The sequence below is a fragment of the Arvicola amphibius genome, chromosome 3, assembly GCF_903992535.2.
Source record: "Arvicola amphibius chromosome 3, mArvAmp1.2, whole genome shotgun sequence".
NCBI lineage: Eukaryota > Metazoa > Chordata > Mammalia > Rodentia > Cricetidae > Arvicola > Arvicola amphibius.
This window is the reverse complement of record NC_052049.1, coordinates 7,587,717-7,607,696: the sequence shown is the minus strand read 5'-3', so window position 1 is coordinate 7,607,696 and position 19,980 is coordinate 7,587,717. Positions and strand designations below refer to the sequence as shown.

At 47.2% G+C, this 19,980-nt stretch overlaps 1 protein-coding gene across 1 annotated transcript in view; it reads left to right on the top strand.

Moving 5' to 3' along the window:
• Ctnnd2 (catenin delta 2) overlaps positions 1-19,509 on the top strand; it is a 623,964-nt gene extending 604,455 nt beyond the window's left edge. Inside the window, exons 19-22 of the mRNA XM_038323012.1 lie at positions 1,995-2,121; positions 6,449-6,580; positions 13,059-13,132; positions 19,249-19,509. Of these exons, the coding sequence (XP_038178940.1) occupies positions 1,995-2,121; positions 6,449-6,580; positions 13,059-13,132; positions 19,249-19,509 (594 nt within the window). The remainder of the gene's footprint in view (positions 1-1,994; positions 2,122-6,448; positions 6,581-13,058; positions 13,133-19,248) is intronic.
• The last annotated feature ends 471 nt before the right edge of the window (positions 19,510-19,980 follow it).

The window sequence follows — 19,980 nt, the reverse complement described above, 5'->3', positions numbered from 1 at the left end:
TCCTGAGAGCCAGACTTGCAGATTCGGCCTGATTCTTTATCTTGCATCCGTATCTTTCAGGCATCTCTAATCCAGCACACTCCCAAAGCAGTCTTGGTTTTCCTTCCAAAGCTGTTTCTCTGCCCCTTAGGCTCACAGCAGAAACACAGAATGAAGCACGATTTCTCTGTCTAACACCCACAGGCCAAGGCATCAGGTCTTCCAACAGAGATGCAAACATTCCACTTCTCCATCTGAGTCAGTTGCTCACGTGCGCTCTTGTGCTCTCCAGAGTTGCTGTGGTCTGCTCTGTGGTCTATAAGCTGTCTTCAGTTCCCAACACTCAGAAGGCAGTGTGCCTTTCTGTACCCTTGTTCACTCCTCAGTCATGGCGACCATTCTGTTTCCATCCAGTACCTTCACACCTGTTTTTTCCTTGACTTGGAAGCCGAATTTAGTGACTGGGTCCACGTCACTGTAGTGTGAACTCTTCACCTTGACGGAATTTCACGACGCAGCTGCTCTCACACTCTGCTCACCTCTGACTGCTGTCTCCTCTTCCAAGTGTAAGAGCTCCACTTTTAACCTCAGCATCCTTAGCTTGCTTCCTTGTGCAGTCTGCGTGTCCTCGCTGCCGTTCTTCTCTGTGAAACGGAATCTAGCTCTTGGATAGAATCTTGCCACATAGTTACTTACCCAGGGCGTGCTAGGTAATCTCTTCCAAAAGAGCCTACTTCTAATCCTGGCTTTATCATATGAGTAAGAACAGGAATTACCAAAATGAGATAAAGAAAGACATAAACAAATATTGAAATGAATATAAATTTTTTTCTTAATTTCCATCTATTAATTTGCAATGATTCAGCACGGGATCCTTGGGAGAAGGTTGAAGAGGAGGGGGAGGCAGGGAGGGGAGCAGAGAAAAATGTAGAGCTCAATAAAATCAATACAAAAAATAAAATAAAATAACAAATATAAAAAATTTTACAGTGATTCTTCATAGAACATCAAATTATTTTAAAGTCTAGATATTATCTTTTAAGAGACAACTAAAAGAGTTGGAAAGAGTTGTCTCCATGAAGAGGGAATCGGGAGCAGGGCACATGCCCACTGTTCTTTCTTGCTATGCTAGCACTCCTTGGGACAGTACTTTGATAGAAATACAATTGAATTAAAGAAGAAAGACTGGAAGGGAAAGCCTATGACATGTTAACAAGAGTTAACTCGTTAACTCTCTGCAGTTGCGAGGACTTAAACCATCAGCTGTTTTAGTTTTCTTCTTTGTTCTCTATGAATTCACAAATGGCCTGTAATGCATTTGTGTGGGTCTTATAATAAGATATACATTTCACATGCTGACCAGATAGTGGAAAAATAGGGAAGACGTGGTGGGAAGCATTTTGAGAATGCTCTGATTGGAAGTGGAATTCCCAGGATCTTCTGGGAATGTATCATCCATTTGGTGTCTTACCAGAGCCTTGAGGTCCTAAGGCAGGAGGACTAGGTTTCTGTGATGTAGAATGAGATTGGTAATTATGTAAAGGTGATAGATGACATGGCAGGATGCTGTCACAGGATATTGCTCACAGATCTGTCCTAAAAATAAGAAAGTAACACTTGAGAAAGGTTAGTTAGCAAATGGAGAGCAAGCAGGCAGAGATGAAACCAGGTAGGCAAAGATAGACATTTCGAGCCATCTGACTTTGAAAGAGCAGTGCATTTGCCTTTAATAATGCATATGGCCAAAAAAGTTGGCACAGAAACCATTATTCAATATTTGGGGCAGAGGGAAACAGACACAAACCGCCCACCTTTCTGGGCCAGGCTGTCTTGGGGAGAGAGAGGTGTGTCCTCAATTCCCACTGGTCTGGGTTAAGCCTTGGTGATGTGCGGGGCTCTGTAATCTCTTCTGACACCTGCAGAAATGTTTTGCAAATTCAAATGCTTGGAACTCTGCAGAGTCAGGAGGTGAAGCGTGCCTTTTCTGTTTAATAGGAGTACGCTGTCTTTTGCAGGATGGATGGTCACAATACCACTTTGTAGCCTCATCTTCAACCATTGAGAGGGATCGACAAAGGCCCTACTCCTCCTCCCGCACACCCTCCATCTCTCCTGTGCGTGTGTCTCCCAACAACCGCTCAGGTAAGACCCAGCTCAGGCCGTGCTTTCCTCCTGAGCCGAGGAATTCAGGCCCAGCCCCTCATCTGGTCACCACTCTGAGAATAGCTGTCTGGCTTGCACACTGCGTAGTCTGTGGTGTATTTTCTGTTGTGGTGGGCAACTCTGTTGGCTACACACAGACCAAGAACCAGTCTCTGCTGAGCTTGCTTCCTATCTGTGGAATGTCCTTGTGCACTCAATGAGTAAGAAGTCTAAAGGAAGCGTTCACACATCACAGTTACACAAGTATTGCTAACTATCCCATACTCAACTCACTTCCTATAAACTATGAGTCATCAGTAAATTTATATCACTGCTAACATTTACTCATAATTTTTCTCTCATTTTGTCACATCCCTAGCACTTTAATTTTGATCTCAAAATTTTGTTTCTAAAATATTTTATATGATTTTCCAGTCATTTTGAGTAAATCCAATGATACGGAAATATGAAAAGTCAATTATGTGTGTCATTTGGTAAGATAAGCATCCTATTGCTCTCTGAAGCATGAATAAAAACTCAGAGAGAAAAATCGGGGTTCAACCTGAAGGTCAGAAAAGCAAAACAGCCAGCCATTGGCTATTACCTCTACCTCAGTCCAAAATGGCAATCCTGCCTCCAGGAATCTCAGAAGGAGACTGAGTTTGAGAGCTGTTTCCTGCCATTTTATAATCCTCTCTAGGACCGGGATTAAAAGGTATTCACTGCCTGGTTTCTATGACAACTACTGTGGCTACTGGAATTAAAGGTGTGCGTCACCACTGCCTGGCCTGTAAGGATGACCACTAGGGCTGTTTTACTCTCTGATCTTCAGGAAAGTTTTATTTATTAAAATACAAATGAAATACCACTACAGTTCTAAGCTTATCTTTTCATGCCTGAATGTTTATTTCTTTGGCTGAGGAATGAGTGAAGACTCAATTAATCAGATGTCCTCACGCATGCCCTGATGTCTAGACTCTTATTTGTGACAAGCTTCTCTTCCCTGCCCCACCCCTGACCCCCACTGAGGAAGCCCTTTTCTCTGAAACAGCATTTTGGAGGGTTGAGCAAAAATATCTGCTCGTCTAAGTGGCTTTTGTGTCCCTGAGGATGACTGTCCTCCAACTATGACAGATTCACTTGTCAAACAGTTGAGGAAAAGCAGAAACAAAGAGAGACATTTTGAATGAAATCAGTTCCACTCTCCAAGCTCCATGAAAGTTTGTATATTCAAGGGGTGGTTTTTGCTTAGGACATTTGATCCAACCGTAGATGAGAATCAGGAACCCCCTATAACTTGGAAGCACAGAGGTGGGCACATGCTTCTAACGCTACAATTCTGAAGGCTTAAAGCGCATCTGGGGCACTTAGGAGGCTGGTTTTTTAAAGGCTCTACCTAACTAAGAGCTACATTCAAACAACCAGAGTCGGAAGATGAAGTGATAGAGGAGATGGGAAGGGTGTGGAGTAAGGAAGAGCCGTGTCTGGAGCAGGCAGACAAGGGCCAGACTGGGGACGCATTCAACAAGTGTTTGCCGTGGTATTCCCTAGGCCAGGCACATCAGGACACCTAATAAACAGTTGCTCGCATGAATTGATCTTTCCTGGAGCTTAAGCCTGATTTACTGAAGACTCGGGGCATCACCGTGTGCAAGGTCTCAGGAGATAATTACACACTTCATGTAGCTTAATAAACGCCGCCATCTGTGCAATATTAGACTCTCATTTTAAAAGCTTTGGTCAAAAGGCTCCAAAATACTGTGCCTTCTTGATGGATAGCACTAACACTAAGTGGCCAGGTTCTATGCAAGGATACCCAGGACCAGAGGAACAAGGACAAAAAAAAGGTGTTTCCCAGAAGAAAAAGTTTAAGCAGAAGAGAGAGAAGGCCTGCAGCTGATGGGCAAGAACGGGAAGGATGGACGGAGCACAGCCAAGCTGGGGGCTCATTGGAGCCTTGGTTGTTCTCACAGTAATTTCCCTTTGAGCTCAGTATCATAAAGATGCAGAAAATGCAGTCCTTTTGCCATGCCCTGAATCTAATCCAGCCTGAACCAGACAGCAGCCAGGTCCTTCTCTGTCCCCGCCTTCATCGGGCGCGGATTCCTTGTTGAAGAGCCCGAGTCCCTGTGTAGCGGGAAAATGCACCCTTGAGTCAGATCACTAAGATTTCAGGTGCATCCAGGAGAGACACTGAAGGCTGTCATGTCCCATGCTCCTGGATTCCCACTGGGTGCTTTTGACCCAACTGGTATTGTGTGGGGCTCAAGCATCTATTTTTTTAGGAATTTGGGCAATTCTTTCTGATAAGTAGTTGGGGCAGGAAATCTCCAAGTACCTCGAGAGCTGAGCAGTGAGCCCATGTTTCATTTTGATCCATTTGGGATGTGTAGTGAGTTTCTTTTGGGGCAGCCGAACAGCACCACTGCTTGCTTTCCCGGCATTTGGATGTGACTTTTCCTAACTTTCCCCTCCAGTTCTAAAGTCTCGCATGTCTATTTCCCTGCTGTACTGGGATACCCCGAGTTTGGTGGGCATGCTACACTTCCCATCCCCGCAGCTGACTCTGGCTGGCACAGGGATTTACACACAGAATTTATTAAGTTTTACAGAATCCAATGGCTCGCATGATGGAAAGAGGTACTTTCAGGGTAGAAGCCAGCCCTGTGTGCCGGGGCTGAGAAACCTTGTACAGGATTCAAATGATGCTCTGAAAGGTAAACTGAGGCATGGTTGGAAAAGCAGCTTAGACACTAGCAAAGAAGGCTTTATGTTAAAAGTCAGTTTCCAAAAAAAAAAAAAAAAACCTGCAGCCTTATTCATCACCAGCTGTGCTTGTTAAGAGTGAATTCCAAGGACTTTCTGTGGAAAATTCAAACCAAAAAGGGTCAGGATTTGGTGGGAAAGCCCTAAACTTTCAGGCAGATATCTGAGTGGATCAAGAGTATGGGACACTGCCCTGGGGCTTAGGAAGTCAAAGGAAAATGGAAGATAAATGCACACCATGGCCACGGCCCTCATATTGCATCTGATGTCCCCCATCATGGTGAGACTAGGCCTGGCTCACACCCCTATAGCACCAACCCTATTTTCTGCCTCTTCCCACATCAGCTCACTGTTGAGTTGCTACCAAGCCACCCCATGAACTGTGGTTTCCATGTTTCTGGTGCCAGTTTACTTAAAATAATGTGGAATTCCCCAGGGAGTCTTTCCTAGAATTACAACCCATCTCCTTTAGAAATAGGAACATGGCCATGGTGGGGTCCATTCCTTATGCCCAGCATTCTACAAGTAGCTGAAATGTAAGGGGTGCATGAAACATTATTGACATAATCACCCCAAGAGCTGAGCCCTGTAAGGAAATAAAAGCAAAAAGCAAAAACAAACAAACAAAAAAAAAAAAAACATTCTTCCACTTATCCCAGGCTACCTGGAGAAGAGCCTCATGGGTAACATAGTTCCAACGCCGCAAGTTCCCTTCATGGGAGACATTGCTTCAGTCTTATGTAAGGCAGCATCTGGGCAACTCTGTGTTGAAATCACATTGTATTCTTTTCATCAGGGACTTTTCTGTGTCACTCTGGTTCAATGTCCTTTATCAAAATGGCAAAGACCAGGAATGTTTCAGGTTTCTCATTTTTAAATATTTTTTTGAGCCTGGAATAATTTCATATATATCTGGAGACACCGAGCAGAGAACACAAGTCTAAACACAAAATGTATTCCTGTTCCCTTATGGACCTTTCCCACAGCCTGGAGTCAATTGTATAACATAGTCTACGTTAGTTGGGGTGCTCTGACTGCAGCCTGTGTTATGGGGCAGAGTGTGGAATTTTCCACCTCAGTTACCATGTCAGTGCTCAGAAAGTTTTCTATCTCAGAGTGTTTGTACTTGGGGTTTTCAAATTAGTGATGCTCAAACTGCAGCAGCTCCTTTGAAGCATATCTAATTAAACAATAAAGTGAGGGCGAGGGGGAGAGAAGGGGGAAAAAGCTCAGAAGACCAGTCTCCTTCCGAAAGCCCTTGTGTACACCTAGCAAGGGCCGTGTATCCGCCATTTCTACCCAAGGAAGATGATTCCAGCATGTAATCCTCAGTTGCCCACCTCCAAGTCAAACTGCCCCTGTTACGATGAAGCAGCAGTTGCCATGGATGGAGGGAAGAGGGTAAAAACAAGAGTCAAGAGAGGTAAAAGTGAAAACTGAATGACCCATATACCGTACTGACACAGGCCAGGCCGTGTGTATTTGTGAACCGTTAACGTGAAAAGCCTTGTGTGCCATGGAGTGAGACACAGAATAATATCTTTCTCCTTTCTTTACATAGCAAGTGCCCCAGCTTCACCTCGGGAAATGATCAGCCTCAAAGAAAGGAAAACAGACTATGAGTCCACTGGCAACAATGCCACCTACCATGGAACTAAAGGAGAACACACTTCCAGAAAAGACGCCATGACAGGTAAGCCCCATCATGACTTAGGATCAGTGACCTTGATCAGGATCATTGCTGACGGCAAGGAGGACTGTCAGAGCACTTGAGATCTTGAGAATACCCGGAACTGGAGGAAAAAGACAAGGGTATCACAGGATTCTCATTGAGACATTTTCTTCTCCTACCATGATCTCTTATATGACAATGCCCATGAAGCATCTAGAGAACAGATGAGCTTTTGTCTTCATCCCACCTCAATCGGAGCCATCATCCTTTTCCATTCCTTAAGCTGGGACTTTAGGGAAGCCAAAGTGAATACACTCAGTGCTGGCTAGTTCTTTTCCCAGAATGCCTTGCTCGTCTTGACTCGTAAGTGGGCGTGGCCTTACGTATCCTTTGTACAGTTTTTCTTGGGGATTTACAGTCATCTTCGGGGTCCGAATACACTCCCTTCCACTGATAGCTTCTTTTAAGAACACAGATATAGAGATGGAAGAGGGGAAGCGGGACATAGGAGGCTCTTGTAAGGGGTTTAGATCATTCAAACTAGATTCTCAGAGCCACGTGACTTCAACCAGGGACCAATGCATTTCTTTACCACATAAAGATGAAAATGGTTCCTTCCTGAAGACAGACTGTGAGTAATGGGCCTTTAAGAGGAGATCAGGTGATCATACCATTGATAAAATGGGGTGCAAGGGGTGTAACCCTAAAGTGGCGCAGAGATGCTTTCATCGGAGCACGCTCCAAAAGCACAGGGCTTGGGTCTCTGATGTTATTTATGCACAGACCTGCAGGGAAGCAGAGTAGACAAATTGGATGATTTATTAAATGTCTCCCAAACCCAGGACAGATAAGATAAATTTTTGCAATAACAAATATATTTACCCCAGCAGCAGTGTCTTCCTTGTTAACCCTGCACAGCTGTGTAAAGTAACATGCGACGAAGATGTATGTCCCGCCTGCACCCCCAGGACCACATTCTGCCTCCGTGCGCAGATCCCACATGCCACCCTTGATCCTGAAATGCCTCTTGAATGGGAGAGATGAATTCATTTCGCCACCATAGCCTATCCTTCTTTTTCATTGTGTTTTTCCCGGCCCTATAAATGTTGCTCTCGCCGTCACTGAATATGAACCAACAATGTCGAGAATCTGGAATCTGAGTACTCAGCATAGAGGTCCCCAGTGGCAAATCTAATTCATACTGATGAGCCTGAATTAACAATGACAGAAAATCCATCTGACCAGTCCAGTTTATAATTATTCTTGCCCTGGGTAGCCACAGCACCAGAATCTGGGATAATGGATTGAGATTATAGTTACAAGACTAATTGTTGGATTGATTGTATGACTGCCATTTGAGTTTATTGTTGGTCTTCTGCTCTCTGGCCCAGCGGCATCATCCCAATGGATTTTAAGAGCAATATGTTTATGTTGAACTAATTCTAGTGATGCATGAGTTTGCCCACACACACACAGTAAAATAAAACATAAAATGTCTCATGTGCCTGATAGTCCTCCTGCCTAGGAAATGGCCAAGATCTTGACAGCCCCACTACATCTTAAGTATGGAATTCTTTAAACCTACTTAGAGGCTCGAAAAGCTTAGGTTAGTTCAAAATAATGCTATCAGTCATGTAGTCAACCTAGAAGAACACTGAGCTCTTTACTGAATGTGTGTATATAAGATGTCCTTCTCAAGTCGTTGGTTTTATATAAAAGCTGGTTGTTATCAGGGGCAGCAGCGAGGGTGGGGAAGCAATCAGGGCAGTGGAGGCGATGGCAGTGGGAGCAAGAAGAGAAGAGAAGGGGCAGAGAGGCAGTGGGAGCAGTGAGCAAACTGGAGGTGACTGAGTGCTAATGAGAGAACTGGTGTGGTGGTGGTCGTGGTTGGTGTGGAGGTGGTGGTGTTGGTGGTAATGGTTGGTGTGGAGGTGGTGGTCGTGGTTGGTGTGGAGGTGGTGATATTGGTGGTAGTGGTTGGTGTGGAGGTGGTGGTAATGGTTGGTGGGGAGGTGGTGATATTGGTGGTAGTGGTTGGTGTGGAGGTGGTGGTGATGTTAGTAATAGTTGGTGTGGAGGTGGTGGTGGTTGTGGTTGGTATGGAGGTGGTAGTAGTGGTTGGTGTGGAGGTGGTGGTAGTAGTTGGTTGGTGTGGTGGTGGTTGGTGTTGGTGGTGGTAGTAGTTGGTGTGGGAGGTAGTGATGTTGGTGGTAGTGGTTAGTGTGGAGGTGGTGGTAGTAGTGGTTGGTGTAGAGGCAGTGGTGTTGGTAGTGGTTGGTGTGGAGGTAGTAATATTGGTGGTAGTGGTTGGTGTGGAGGTGGGTGGTGATGTTAGTAATAGTTGGTGTGGAGGTGGTAGTGGTAGTGGTTGGTATGGAGGTGTTGGTAGTGGTTGGTGTGGAGGTGGTGGTAGTAGTTGGTGTGGAGGGAGTGGTGATAGTGGTTGGTGTGGAGGCGGTGGTGTTGGGAGTGGTTGGTGTGGAGGCTGTGGTGTTGGGAGTGGTTGGGTGTGGAGGTGGTGGTAGTAGTTGGTGTGGAGGGAGTGGTGATAGTGGTTGGTGTGGAGGCGGTGGTGTTGGGAGTGGTTGGTGTGGAGGCTGTGGTGTTGGTAGTGGTTGGTGTGGAGGTGGTGGTAGTGGTTGGTGTGGAGGTGGTAGTAGTGGTTGGTGTGGAGGCGGTGGTGTTGGGAGTGGTTGGTGTGGAGGCTGTGGTATTGGGAGTGGTTGGTGTGGAGGTGGTGGTAGTGGTTGGTGTGGAGGCTGTGGTATTGGGAGTGGTTGGTGTGGAGGTGGTGGTAGTGGTTGGTGTGGAGGCGGTGGTGTTGGGAGTGGTTGGTGTGGTGGTAGTGATGGTGGTGGTAGTGGTTGGTGAAGTAACAAGAGAAGGGAAGGTGATCGTGCTGGTCATGTCATGACCATGGTCATAGTGCTATGAGATAGGTTGTTAGCAAGGATGCTGATGATGGAGGTCCAGCTCCATGACGGAGTGTTAAGGGCAGAGGTGAATGTGTCGGTAATGCCGGAGTGTGCTGGGAATGATGTTAATATGCTGGCGAGGATGAGAGTGCAGGTTTTGGTGATGAGCCTGATGGTCGTGATTGCCTCCTTTCAGTGGTGTAAGTCAAGTCACCAGCCGAGCCACAATGGCACCAACACAAGGTCACACTGGAATAGAAAAGCTGTTTCACCAACTTCCACTCTGGAAACTTGGGGAAATGCCCATCATTCAAGAATTCACTTATCAAGTCGGATTTCTTAGGATGTCCACATCAAAACTAGTCATTGTTTTTCTCGTTTAAGATTAAACCCAAGATGTGGTAGGGTTTGGTGGAGACAAAAAGACCTCAAATGTCTCTACCTTCCTTGGTCCTGAGGGACCAGTGATGCCCTGCCATTCCCCAGTGGGGAGAGGCTGTCGGTTGTGGGAAACAATGGGCCACCTGCCCTCACAGGCAACATTGGAACACTGACAGTAGACACAGTCGCTCACCTGTGTGTCCTTGCCTATCTTGGACCTCAGATCCAGATCCGTGTGGATGTTCCTCCCAGCCACCCCCAGCTCTCCTTCTTTCCTAGCTTCTGTCACGTCTCTGAGAATACCATCTCCCTCCCCTTGTGTTTCTGCAACCAAAGGGCCCTGAGAATCCCAACGTCAGCTGTGCAGTCAAGCATGCCAGATGCTGGCAGCTATTTCTCCAGCTGTGGTTGCTTAGGAACCTCTTTGTGCCACCTGATCCCTGGCGATGCAACCCAATGTTTACGTTTATCTGGGGACTTCACCTCCCCATGTGAACTTCCCTTTTCATCAGTGACGCCTGCGGGTTTTGTCAATGTCCTTCTTAGGCCTTTTAAAGCCATTCCAAACCTTTCAGCTAGAACTGGAGTGTTTAGGGAAGGACAGGAAAAGGAAGGCACTTCTCATGAAGAGCATCCTCGAAGCCCTCTGCTTCGTAGGCCTGCGAATGGAGTTCACTGTCAACCAGAGTCTCTTTTACACGGGCGAGCCAGCCAAAGAGCTCAAGACAGAACTTTCAACAGAAGCATCTTCCACTTAAAAACGAACAACACAACAGGAAAAGAGGCTAAGATGTTCCAGCCCCCCTGAATACATTGTTCCAAATACTGGAAAAACCTTTCACCTTGACCTTAAAGTGACATTTTTATCAGCAATACATAGGGCAGATAATATCAATTTCTAAGATATATGCCTTCATTCAGTCATTCAGTAATTACATAGCTTGCTCTGTGAAGAGCCTCTGAGACCAGGCCTGTAGTAGGAAAGCTGTTAGTTCATTCCAATTGCTCAATCCTGAAATAACCACACAGAAACTGTATTAATTAAATTACTGCTTGGCCTATTAGCTATAGCTTCTTATTGGCTAACTCTTACATCTTAATTTAACCCATTTCTATTAATTTGTGTATTATTACGTGGCTGTGGCTTACTGTCAAGGTTCTGGCTCATCTGTCCCTGGCGGGGACTACATAACTTCTCTCTTACTCCACCTCCTTCCTCCAAGCATTCAGTTTATTTTTCCCCGCCTAGCTCTATTCTACCCTATCACAGGCCAAGGCAGATTCTTTATTCATTAACCAATAAAAGCAACACGTATACAGAAGGACTTCCCACACCACAAGCCCCTTCCCAGAGACACACAAGCAGAAAGCACAAGACATGGTTATCTGTTTTTAATGGGCCCTCTGCTCTCGTAAACAGAGGCCTTCAATAAACAAGGTCAGCAGCAGAACAAATTCTCCACAAAGTGGAGATCACATGGTCACATGATGCTGATCATGACGAGGGGCTAAACAGATATGGAGACAGAGGAGGCCAGGTGGGAAGGGCAGCTTTTCATGCCGTGGGTAGCAGAGAGGCATCTCAGCTGATACTGAGATGGGTAATCGGCCCAATCCCACAATCTGGAATAACGGAGAATTTGCAGGTACAGTCTTCCCGGGGGCACACAAGCTTGACTCACTCAACAGAGCAAAGAGGAGAAGCAGGGTGGCCAAGGCTCCATAACTAGAGAGAGAATGGTTGAGAAATATGGTGGAAAGTGGGGTGGGGCAGATCCTGTGGAGAGCACTCGAGTATTACCAAGCAGGGAAGAGTGACGCAATCCAATCGCCCTGCCTGTGGAAGATTGGTCAATAGTGAAGACAGGACAGACAGGAAGTTGAGCCTGTTAGGAAGAGTCAATGAGCCAGGAAAGAGTAAGAAAGATAGACAGGCGCAATGTGTATTTATCCATAGAGGGTGACAGAGAAGAGAGGCTAGAGAAATTGCCCTTTGCACGCATGAGGACCTGAGAGTAGAGCTCACATTCACACCTAAGGAGCTGGGCTTGCCCGCCTGTGCCTGTAACCCCAGCACTGGAGGGGCAGAGGCAGGCAGCCTGGCCAAAGAGCTTCAGTGACAAGGAAATAAGGTAGAGAGCAGTGGGGGACATCTGATGTTCTGCCTGTCCACATGCGTGAGCAGAGGCTCGCATTCCGTATACATTCGGCATACACAGGGGTAAAGAGAAAGCTGAAAATGAGCATTACTCTCGCTCCGTGTGCAGATTTTAACTGCACAGCTGCTCTATGCCTTTTAGGCAATAATAGTGGCAATGGGTGGTATGAAGTTAACCCTTGATACTCTGTCCTGATCCGGTGTGCTTTTGATTCTAAGAGAGTAGGGGTGTGCAGATTTCTCTGTCCTCAGTTCCTGGAAGCCAGGGGTATTTTAAAAGATTTTTGTGTGATCTATTGACTATGAACCAGTAGCATTCCCAGACCTTTCTTAAGCCATGACCCCTCAGTATCTGTGAGAGGAGCGGTGACCTTCACCTGGGCCTGTGGCGTGTGCCTCTGAGGTACCATCTGAGGAAATGGACCTCCTCTAGAGTGTGACACCTCCCCCCCACACCCGCCACCTAGAGGCAGGTGTGAAGACAGCGTGAGCTTGTCTCTGTACCCAAGAGGATTCTGAAGCTCCCTATCCCTTCCACCACCAGACGTGCAAGGGTTGTTAAGATAGTGCTGGCGCCAGCGCAGCCTTCAGGCTTTAGAGAGTGAACTGTCTGAGAGATGACCAAGCATCTGTGTTCGTGCACGTTAGAAACTGCATTCTTGTCATTCCCTAGCTAAAAGCTAAGCTGCTGATCAAGCTCCTGCAAGCTCCAACGCAGGTGACTAGCTCTTATTATCCTTTGGTTTTTACCAGGAAAGAGAGCAGTAAAACTTGCAAGATGACCATCTGTTAGCCACAGCCTCCCTGACCCTGACCATGATACGAACATTATTAGAATAAGCTGTCAGGCTATGGGAGTTCGCAGCATGGTTTCTCTTCTTCCAGAGTATGTAAAAGGGGATTTGGGGACAAAGCGGTCCTTCCACTTGGAATGGTCCGCGATAAACCAAGCTGTATGAGGCCAAGACTCTGCCTCAGTGCCCATCCTTCCATCCTTGGCACTTGGCTTTTATTGCTGATTATTTTGTTTTCCTTTTGCTTTCAGCTCAAAACACTGGAGTCTCAACTTTGTATAGGAATTCCTACGGTGCGCCCGCTGAAGACATCAAACACAACCAGGTGAAGTGCAAGCAACACGCTTGTTTTCTCGTTCCTGTTGACTCGCGTGGCCTAGAATCCCAAATTGGTTTCTCAAGGAGTAAATTGGCTTCTGCCTCGCATTCATCAAAACAAAAGCCGCCCAGCGTTCTGTCCTCATATCCAGTATATAGCGCACCTGCTCGTGGTACGGTCACAGGCTTTAAACAGCCTGGGGCTTCAGAACAGCTCTTGGCTTCGCTGTCACTTCCTATCTGGCAGGAGAAAGTAGGCGTCGCACTATGGTACTGTCTGGTTCGGATGTGGTATATCCCCAGGGTTCATGTGCCGGGCATGTGGCCTTCAGTATGGCAGTGCTTAGGATGTAGGACCTTTAAGAAGTGGAGTCTGGTGGAAATTCATGGACAACACTGGCCCTGAAAATGACTCCAGTAGTCCCTATGAGGCCCAGAGTTAGCTTCCTTGGGATCCACCCCTTTCTCCTGAGGGACAGCCCCATCCCCAGGCAGTCCCCCCTTATGCACATAAATGTACTCTAGCCGGCGCCATGCCCTCTGAAGTCATCACCGGGTAGTCCAGTGCTGACACCGTGCCCTTGGACATCCTGAACTAAGAGATAAATTGTCGTCTTTCTTTGATTAAACTTCAAATGTCCCATGATACAAGTGAGAAACACAGACTACAAGTTGAACCTAAAAAGAAAGCCCCAGCTAGACAAGTGTAAGATGCCAGTGACTGAAACAGTTAGTGTCTCTTCCCCGGTCATCTGTGATTAACACAAAAACTTTTCATTACACATAATATTTACCCATAACAAAAACACCTCTAAAAAACTAAACAGAAGACCTAAGTGTATGTAGTCTGAGTCTCTATTTGCTCCGTTCGGGAACTGTTCGTTAAAGGGTCATTTTGCCCGTTTCTATGGGACTGTAAGAGCAGAGACAGAGGCTGGGCCTCCCTGACACACAGCCATTTGTTGCTCTCACTTCTGTGGTGGGCATCAGAGCAAGTCTGGCTCTCTGCTGCTAATTAGCCTCTGTGGATGCCTTCAATTCTTGTCACACTTCAGAAAAGTCACATGGAGATGAAGAAGCGAAAGCCACATGCCTGATTGCAATGGCTAGGGGTAGGAAAGCTTGGAGAGCACGTGGCTTTAGAATAATACCAGCACCCAGGAAAGCAGCACCCCCCTCTAGCAGTTGGACATGTCCTGTGCGGTCCTGTTTCTAAGGAAGGGTAGGAGAACACTTAACTGTCCTTGAACTGCAGTTGGATTTCATGTCTGATGAACCATCAGCAGGAAATGAGACCCTTAGCAGAGGCGTCACCCTCCTGCCTTCTGTGTTCCGGTCTGTGCACACCCACTCCAGAAGACATCTGGCACTGTTATCACCCTCCCACCCATGAATGCAGTGGTTCAAGAGCCTGCCTGGCTGGCATATTGCTAATGGCGAACTGCCTCCCTTCAATTCTGGGCTTTACTGAAAGCAAAAACAGCCAGTGAGTAGATAAACTGGATCGTGAGCAGTAGACAGGAAATCGCCAAGTGGCCCCAACTGCTTTCTTGAACAATGAACCTGCCTCCCTGTAAAGATGGGGCCAAAGTGTGCTAGAGATATCAGCTCTGGTAATGGAAATAAACTCTTTCTCCTTATAGTAAAAACCATGAAATTCTGTAGCTATGTGGAGGGAACAGAGGCTCTTAGGCTCTCAAAGAGATCTGCAGGGGTGAGAGGAAACTCTTGATTTTGCAGCCGAGAGTACAGGTTTACCTTTAACTACCCAGGTAGCGAGAAGCTCGCTCCAGAATCATCGCATCCCACGGCAGCCAGCCTTCCTGTCCACGCAATCCTGCGGTACTTGGTAATTAAAACATAGCTGGTGTAGCCCAGGCCCGGTCTGCCTGCAGTAGCTCCAAAGACTGTTCCCTGTATTTGTAGAGCAGTCTGTAATGTTCTCAAAAGTACATTTTAAAGAATGTTCTGGCCATTTATGAAAACTAAAACTAAGATTTGCAAAGTACTCGAGAACAGACACCTAATATAGGCCAGGTATGGTTCCTCAAACCCATAATACCAGCACTCAGGATGCCATTGCCATTAGTTCAAAGCCAGCCTAGGCTACATAGTAAGTTCTAAGCTAGACAGGGCTGTAGAACCTACCTCTAAAGGAAGCAGTCACAGAGCAGGGACAGACAGCAGCTGGCCTTAGAGAGGTGGGTCTCCAGGACGATGTGGAAGACTGGAGTCCCGAGAAGAGGGCACAAGTGCCAGCACCTGATGTGTGGGCTGGCATGGTAGGGTAGGGAAGGAGCCCTGAACCACACTGCTGTGATTCCTCAGAAAAGGAGCAGGGCTCTGGGGCACAAGTCATGCGACTCCCAAGAACTCCTTGCACATTCTCAGGAGCTACGTACATGAAGTCTCCCAGGAGAAACAACCAAGAGTGTAAAGTAAAGTTGATGATCCTTGCTTCTTATGCCTGGTGAAAGGTCACATATGTTATTTTGACACACCCCAAAGTCCCCGTAAATTTCTACTCATCAATACCATGCTTATAAATGCAAATATGTCTAACTTCGCGTGCCTGTCTGGCAGGGAGAGTTTTGTTCATAAGCTCTCAGTAAAGGAGGTTCATGTTTTGATGAACTTATATTTATACTTAAACCATGACCTTGAGGACTGTTGTTGTCATTGTCCTGAGTCCCAATCTCCAGTAAGCACACAAGTCTAACTGTCACAAGAGATAAGGAAATGATTATCCAGGGACAGGGTTTACCTTCAGTCCTCCACCTGGGAAGAACCAAGGATTCAAACCGATTCTTCTGTCTGTGTCCTACTTCCTGTCTCTTGTCCCAGTGGCCTTAAAATCTGGGCATGAGTCCCCACTCCCCCTCCATTTCTCGCCTCTCTACCCCCACTACCACCACCCAATGCTATCAAACCATAAATCTGTGGCCCCCAAACCAGACTGATTCAGCAGATATGGGGTTTAGCCCAAGAATGTACATCTTGAACAACCTCCTGCTGCGGTGACAGCATTGAGACCCAAGAAACAGAATAAAACGGAAGTCCTTCCCGCTTGGCCCACTGCATTAACGTTCTGAATCTTCAGTTTTCCGGAATGGAAAACACTGAGGATCCTGTTATCCGCAGCTATTCTTGCTTGTGTTCGAAATAAATCCAGCTCGCTAGTCAGTCTTGATCTTTTTTTCTCTGATGCTGTAACAAAATGCTGGAAGCTGGGTGCTACGTAAAGGAAATAAGTTTAGCTCCTAGTTGGGGAAGCTGAAGGAAGAAGATCGAGAGGCCCCGTCTGTTCAGTGTCTTGTAAAACCCATCCTGGCTGCACAGTGTGCCTGAGAAGCAGAAAGTAGATGTGTTTGCTGTAGGTGAGGCCAACAGAGTAGGAGTCAGACGGGCAGACAGATGCAAGACACAGACACAGGTCTCTGTGGCATGCACACGCGTGCACTTCTGCGACACTTTGAGGAAGAGGAAAAGAACAGTTTATTCAATACTGAAGGTGGTGCCAACTGAAGTATTGACAGTTAGTTCTAGTAAGTTCCCTGTGCGAGTGTCTAAGCCCTCTGACTGGACCCTGCAGTGCTCCGAGCTCGGACTACAGCAGTCTCACGGAGCACACTGCTCTTTCTGGAACGGGAAGGGCGCCCTCCCGTGCAGGCAGCCTGCTAGACCTGGCCTTCATGCATGTTGCAGGCTACTTCCGAAATTCCTCTCAGGCCCAGAGTCTGGGGCTAGCAGAGGTTAATGCTCCATGAACATCCGGACTTTCACAGGCCGACTGAAGTCTCGCTTATTTGCTACCACTAACTGGAGGTATGAGGCACCCTGGACAGCCTTCTGTGGAGAACCGATCGATTGCTGGTATAAATCAATCCTATATAAAAGATGGAGTTTCTCTTGAAAGAAGAATTCTATGTGGCTCATTAGAGGCATTCATTTACACACACTGTGCTAATAACAAATCACTACCTATTAGCTAAAGCCATTTCCAAAGGCGGCCACCACACTCAACCTTAGCAAAATTAATAGGGAATTACCGAGTCTGCTGGATAGTCATCAAACTGTATCTTCCCCCAGTGTTTTGTAATCCGTGCCAGACATCCTGGCTATTACAGGCTAGAGCTTTACACATCACCGTGGACACTGGCTGTGAGGTCCCCCTCATCCCACACCTGGGGCAGGTACCTGAAAAGGAATCCTAGAGTCTCTCAAAACAGAGATGGAAGGCTGCCGGGCGGGGGCAGCCGGCTAATGTATTATTGGCCCAGGAACGTTTCTTATCTTCCTCTCACTAAAACCAAGCAGAGGAACCCATTCTTGACTCCTAACCAGGCTCTAGTGACCTTTGAATGTTTCGAGTCCCTACATCAGATAGCAACCCACAGAGGCCAAGGCCAGGGAGTACTGAGTTGGGCGGAGACACCAGAGGGCACTGCAGACACCACCGTCTAGGAAAAGCTTCAGAACGCCGTGAAGTACTGAGGATCAAACCCAAGGCCTCGATAGGCAGGTGTTCCTCCATTGAGCTGCACCCTTGACCATCTGGAACTTTAGCTTTGGGGCAGTCACAGTCGAGTTGCTAAGGCTGGCCTTGAACTTCTGCCCCAGCCTCCCTCCGCTGTGGCTTTTCAGGTGTAAACCATTGTTCCGCAGCCTTCTTTAATTTAATTAGTTCTTAGTTGCACCAAGTGTTAGGAAACGTTTGGTCTTCCAGAAGGTAGAATATTTGGAGTGCAAGTCTGTCTGAGGTCCTAGTCACTTTGGGCAGGTGTGATGGAGTGGACCAACCACGGGGAAGGCACAATTCCTTACATAACCACAGGAATGTGTCGTAAGCAGGAGAGAGTGGCCCTCAGACCTTGTGCATTTCCAGCCTCTGATATGCAGCACCTGAGTCTGATGCCGACAAACGTAGAAAGATAAAGGGGATACCCTGTATCACCCTGTATCCATAGCGCTCAGCCCACATTCACTCCACAGCTCACCCCAGACGACAGCAGAGCTGCTAGGACAAACAGTTGGGGGTGCCTCACAGGGCTACACCTAGAGTCATCATCTGATCCAGGGCACACACCCACAAAACCAAACGGGGGGAGGGCTCTTAATAGACAGAAGGACATCCAGTTATCCCATTTGGTTTTGGATGAACAAAATGTGGCGTGTCCATTTTTTTTTTTTTCGTTCTTCAAAAAAAAAAAAATCTGACAAATTGAACATGTAGAAGTGATGAAAACTTACTGGCGGAAGAAAGCCAGACACACAGCGTACATGCTGTGTGGTTGACTCATGTGAGACAGAAGGTGGGCACATCCGTAGAGACGGAAACCACCTGGACATTGCCAAGATCTAGGAGTGGGCAATAGGTTTAATGAGTATAAAACCTGGAGCCACCAAGCCTGTCTAGCCAGCTTGCCCCAGGGATGCCCTGTCTCTGGCTCTCTGGTAAAGAGACTATAAACATCCACCACACCTTGATATGGGTTCTGGGAATCCAAACTCGGGTCTTCAATTTCGTGCCAAGACCTTATCCATTGAAGCATCTTCCTAGTCCCGTGGACCAATTATCAAACCTCTCCTGGCCCTCTCTTTCCTGGCTAGGACATCAGAAAGATCAAACATATTCGTTCTCCTACAGGGATGCTAAAAAAAAAAAAATCAAGTTACTTTCACAGAAGAAGCATAGACTAGTGGTCAGCTGAGTCAGGAAGAGTGGAGAGGAAGAGAGAGAGGGATGCCAGATAAGGACTCCCTGGCCCCCATGAGACAGGGGAGTGAGCACTCACATTGCAGTACCACAGCATGACACTCGCCTTCTAAAGAACCAGAAGGGGAAGAGCTTGAAGATTTCCAGCGCAAGGAAATAAGTGGCCAGGGAGGTTGAAATGCTAGTCAGCACATTGAATACTAGCATCAAATCGCCAAACCCGCACCCCATAGATACGAAATTAAAATTAAGAAGTCAAATTACATGGAAAGAACACAGCCCCTGGCACTGTGTGCAGAAAGCCCCAAGCAGGCTCCAGCCCTTCCTGTGCCGGGCTGTAGAGTGGCATGGGGAAAGAGGGTGGGCTAGGGACCGGCTAACACAGAGTGACACTTTCTCTCTGGCAGGTTTCAGCACAGCCTGTCCCCCAGGAGCCTAGCAGGAAAGACTATGAGACCTACCAGCCGTTCCAGAATTCCACACGAAATTACGAGGAGTCCTTCTTTGAGGACCAGGTCCACCACCGCCCTCCAGCCAGCGAGTACACCATGCACCTGGGCCTCAAGTCCACGGGCAACTATGTCGACTTCTACTCCGCTGCCCGCCCTTACAGCGAACTGAACTACGAAACGAGCCACTACCCGGCCTCGCCCGACTCCTGGGTGTGAGGGAGAGGAGCCAGGCGGCGCGAGGCACTCCGGGAACAGTGCATGTGCATGCATACCACGGGACATTCCGTTTCTTTTCTTTTCCTTTTCTCCCCCTGCAGATTTAGTTTGTTAAAGCCTGTTCCATAGGAAGGCTGTGATAACCAGAAAGAAATACTCAGAGCTATTTTAGAAAGTGAAACGAATCGAGAGTTAACTGGGAAATCGAGAGGATGCTAAACGCAATCCTAAATGTGACTATATTCTACACCTTTCTAGTTTGAACTGTAGAGGTTTCAAAGTGCTTTATAGGCCATGTGGCTGAAGGAAGGAGGGAGGGGACGGTCAGGGTGGTGGGCGTGGAGGTTATCGCTAAGCACAAGACGGAATAGTTTCCACTATGGGGGACGGCTTCTCACGCTTCGTTACTCCCTTCATCCGTGTGACTCTAGGCTTCCAGTTGCATTGGGGTTTCTCTGTACAGCAAGACGT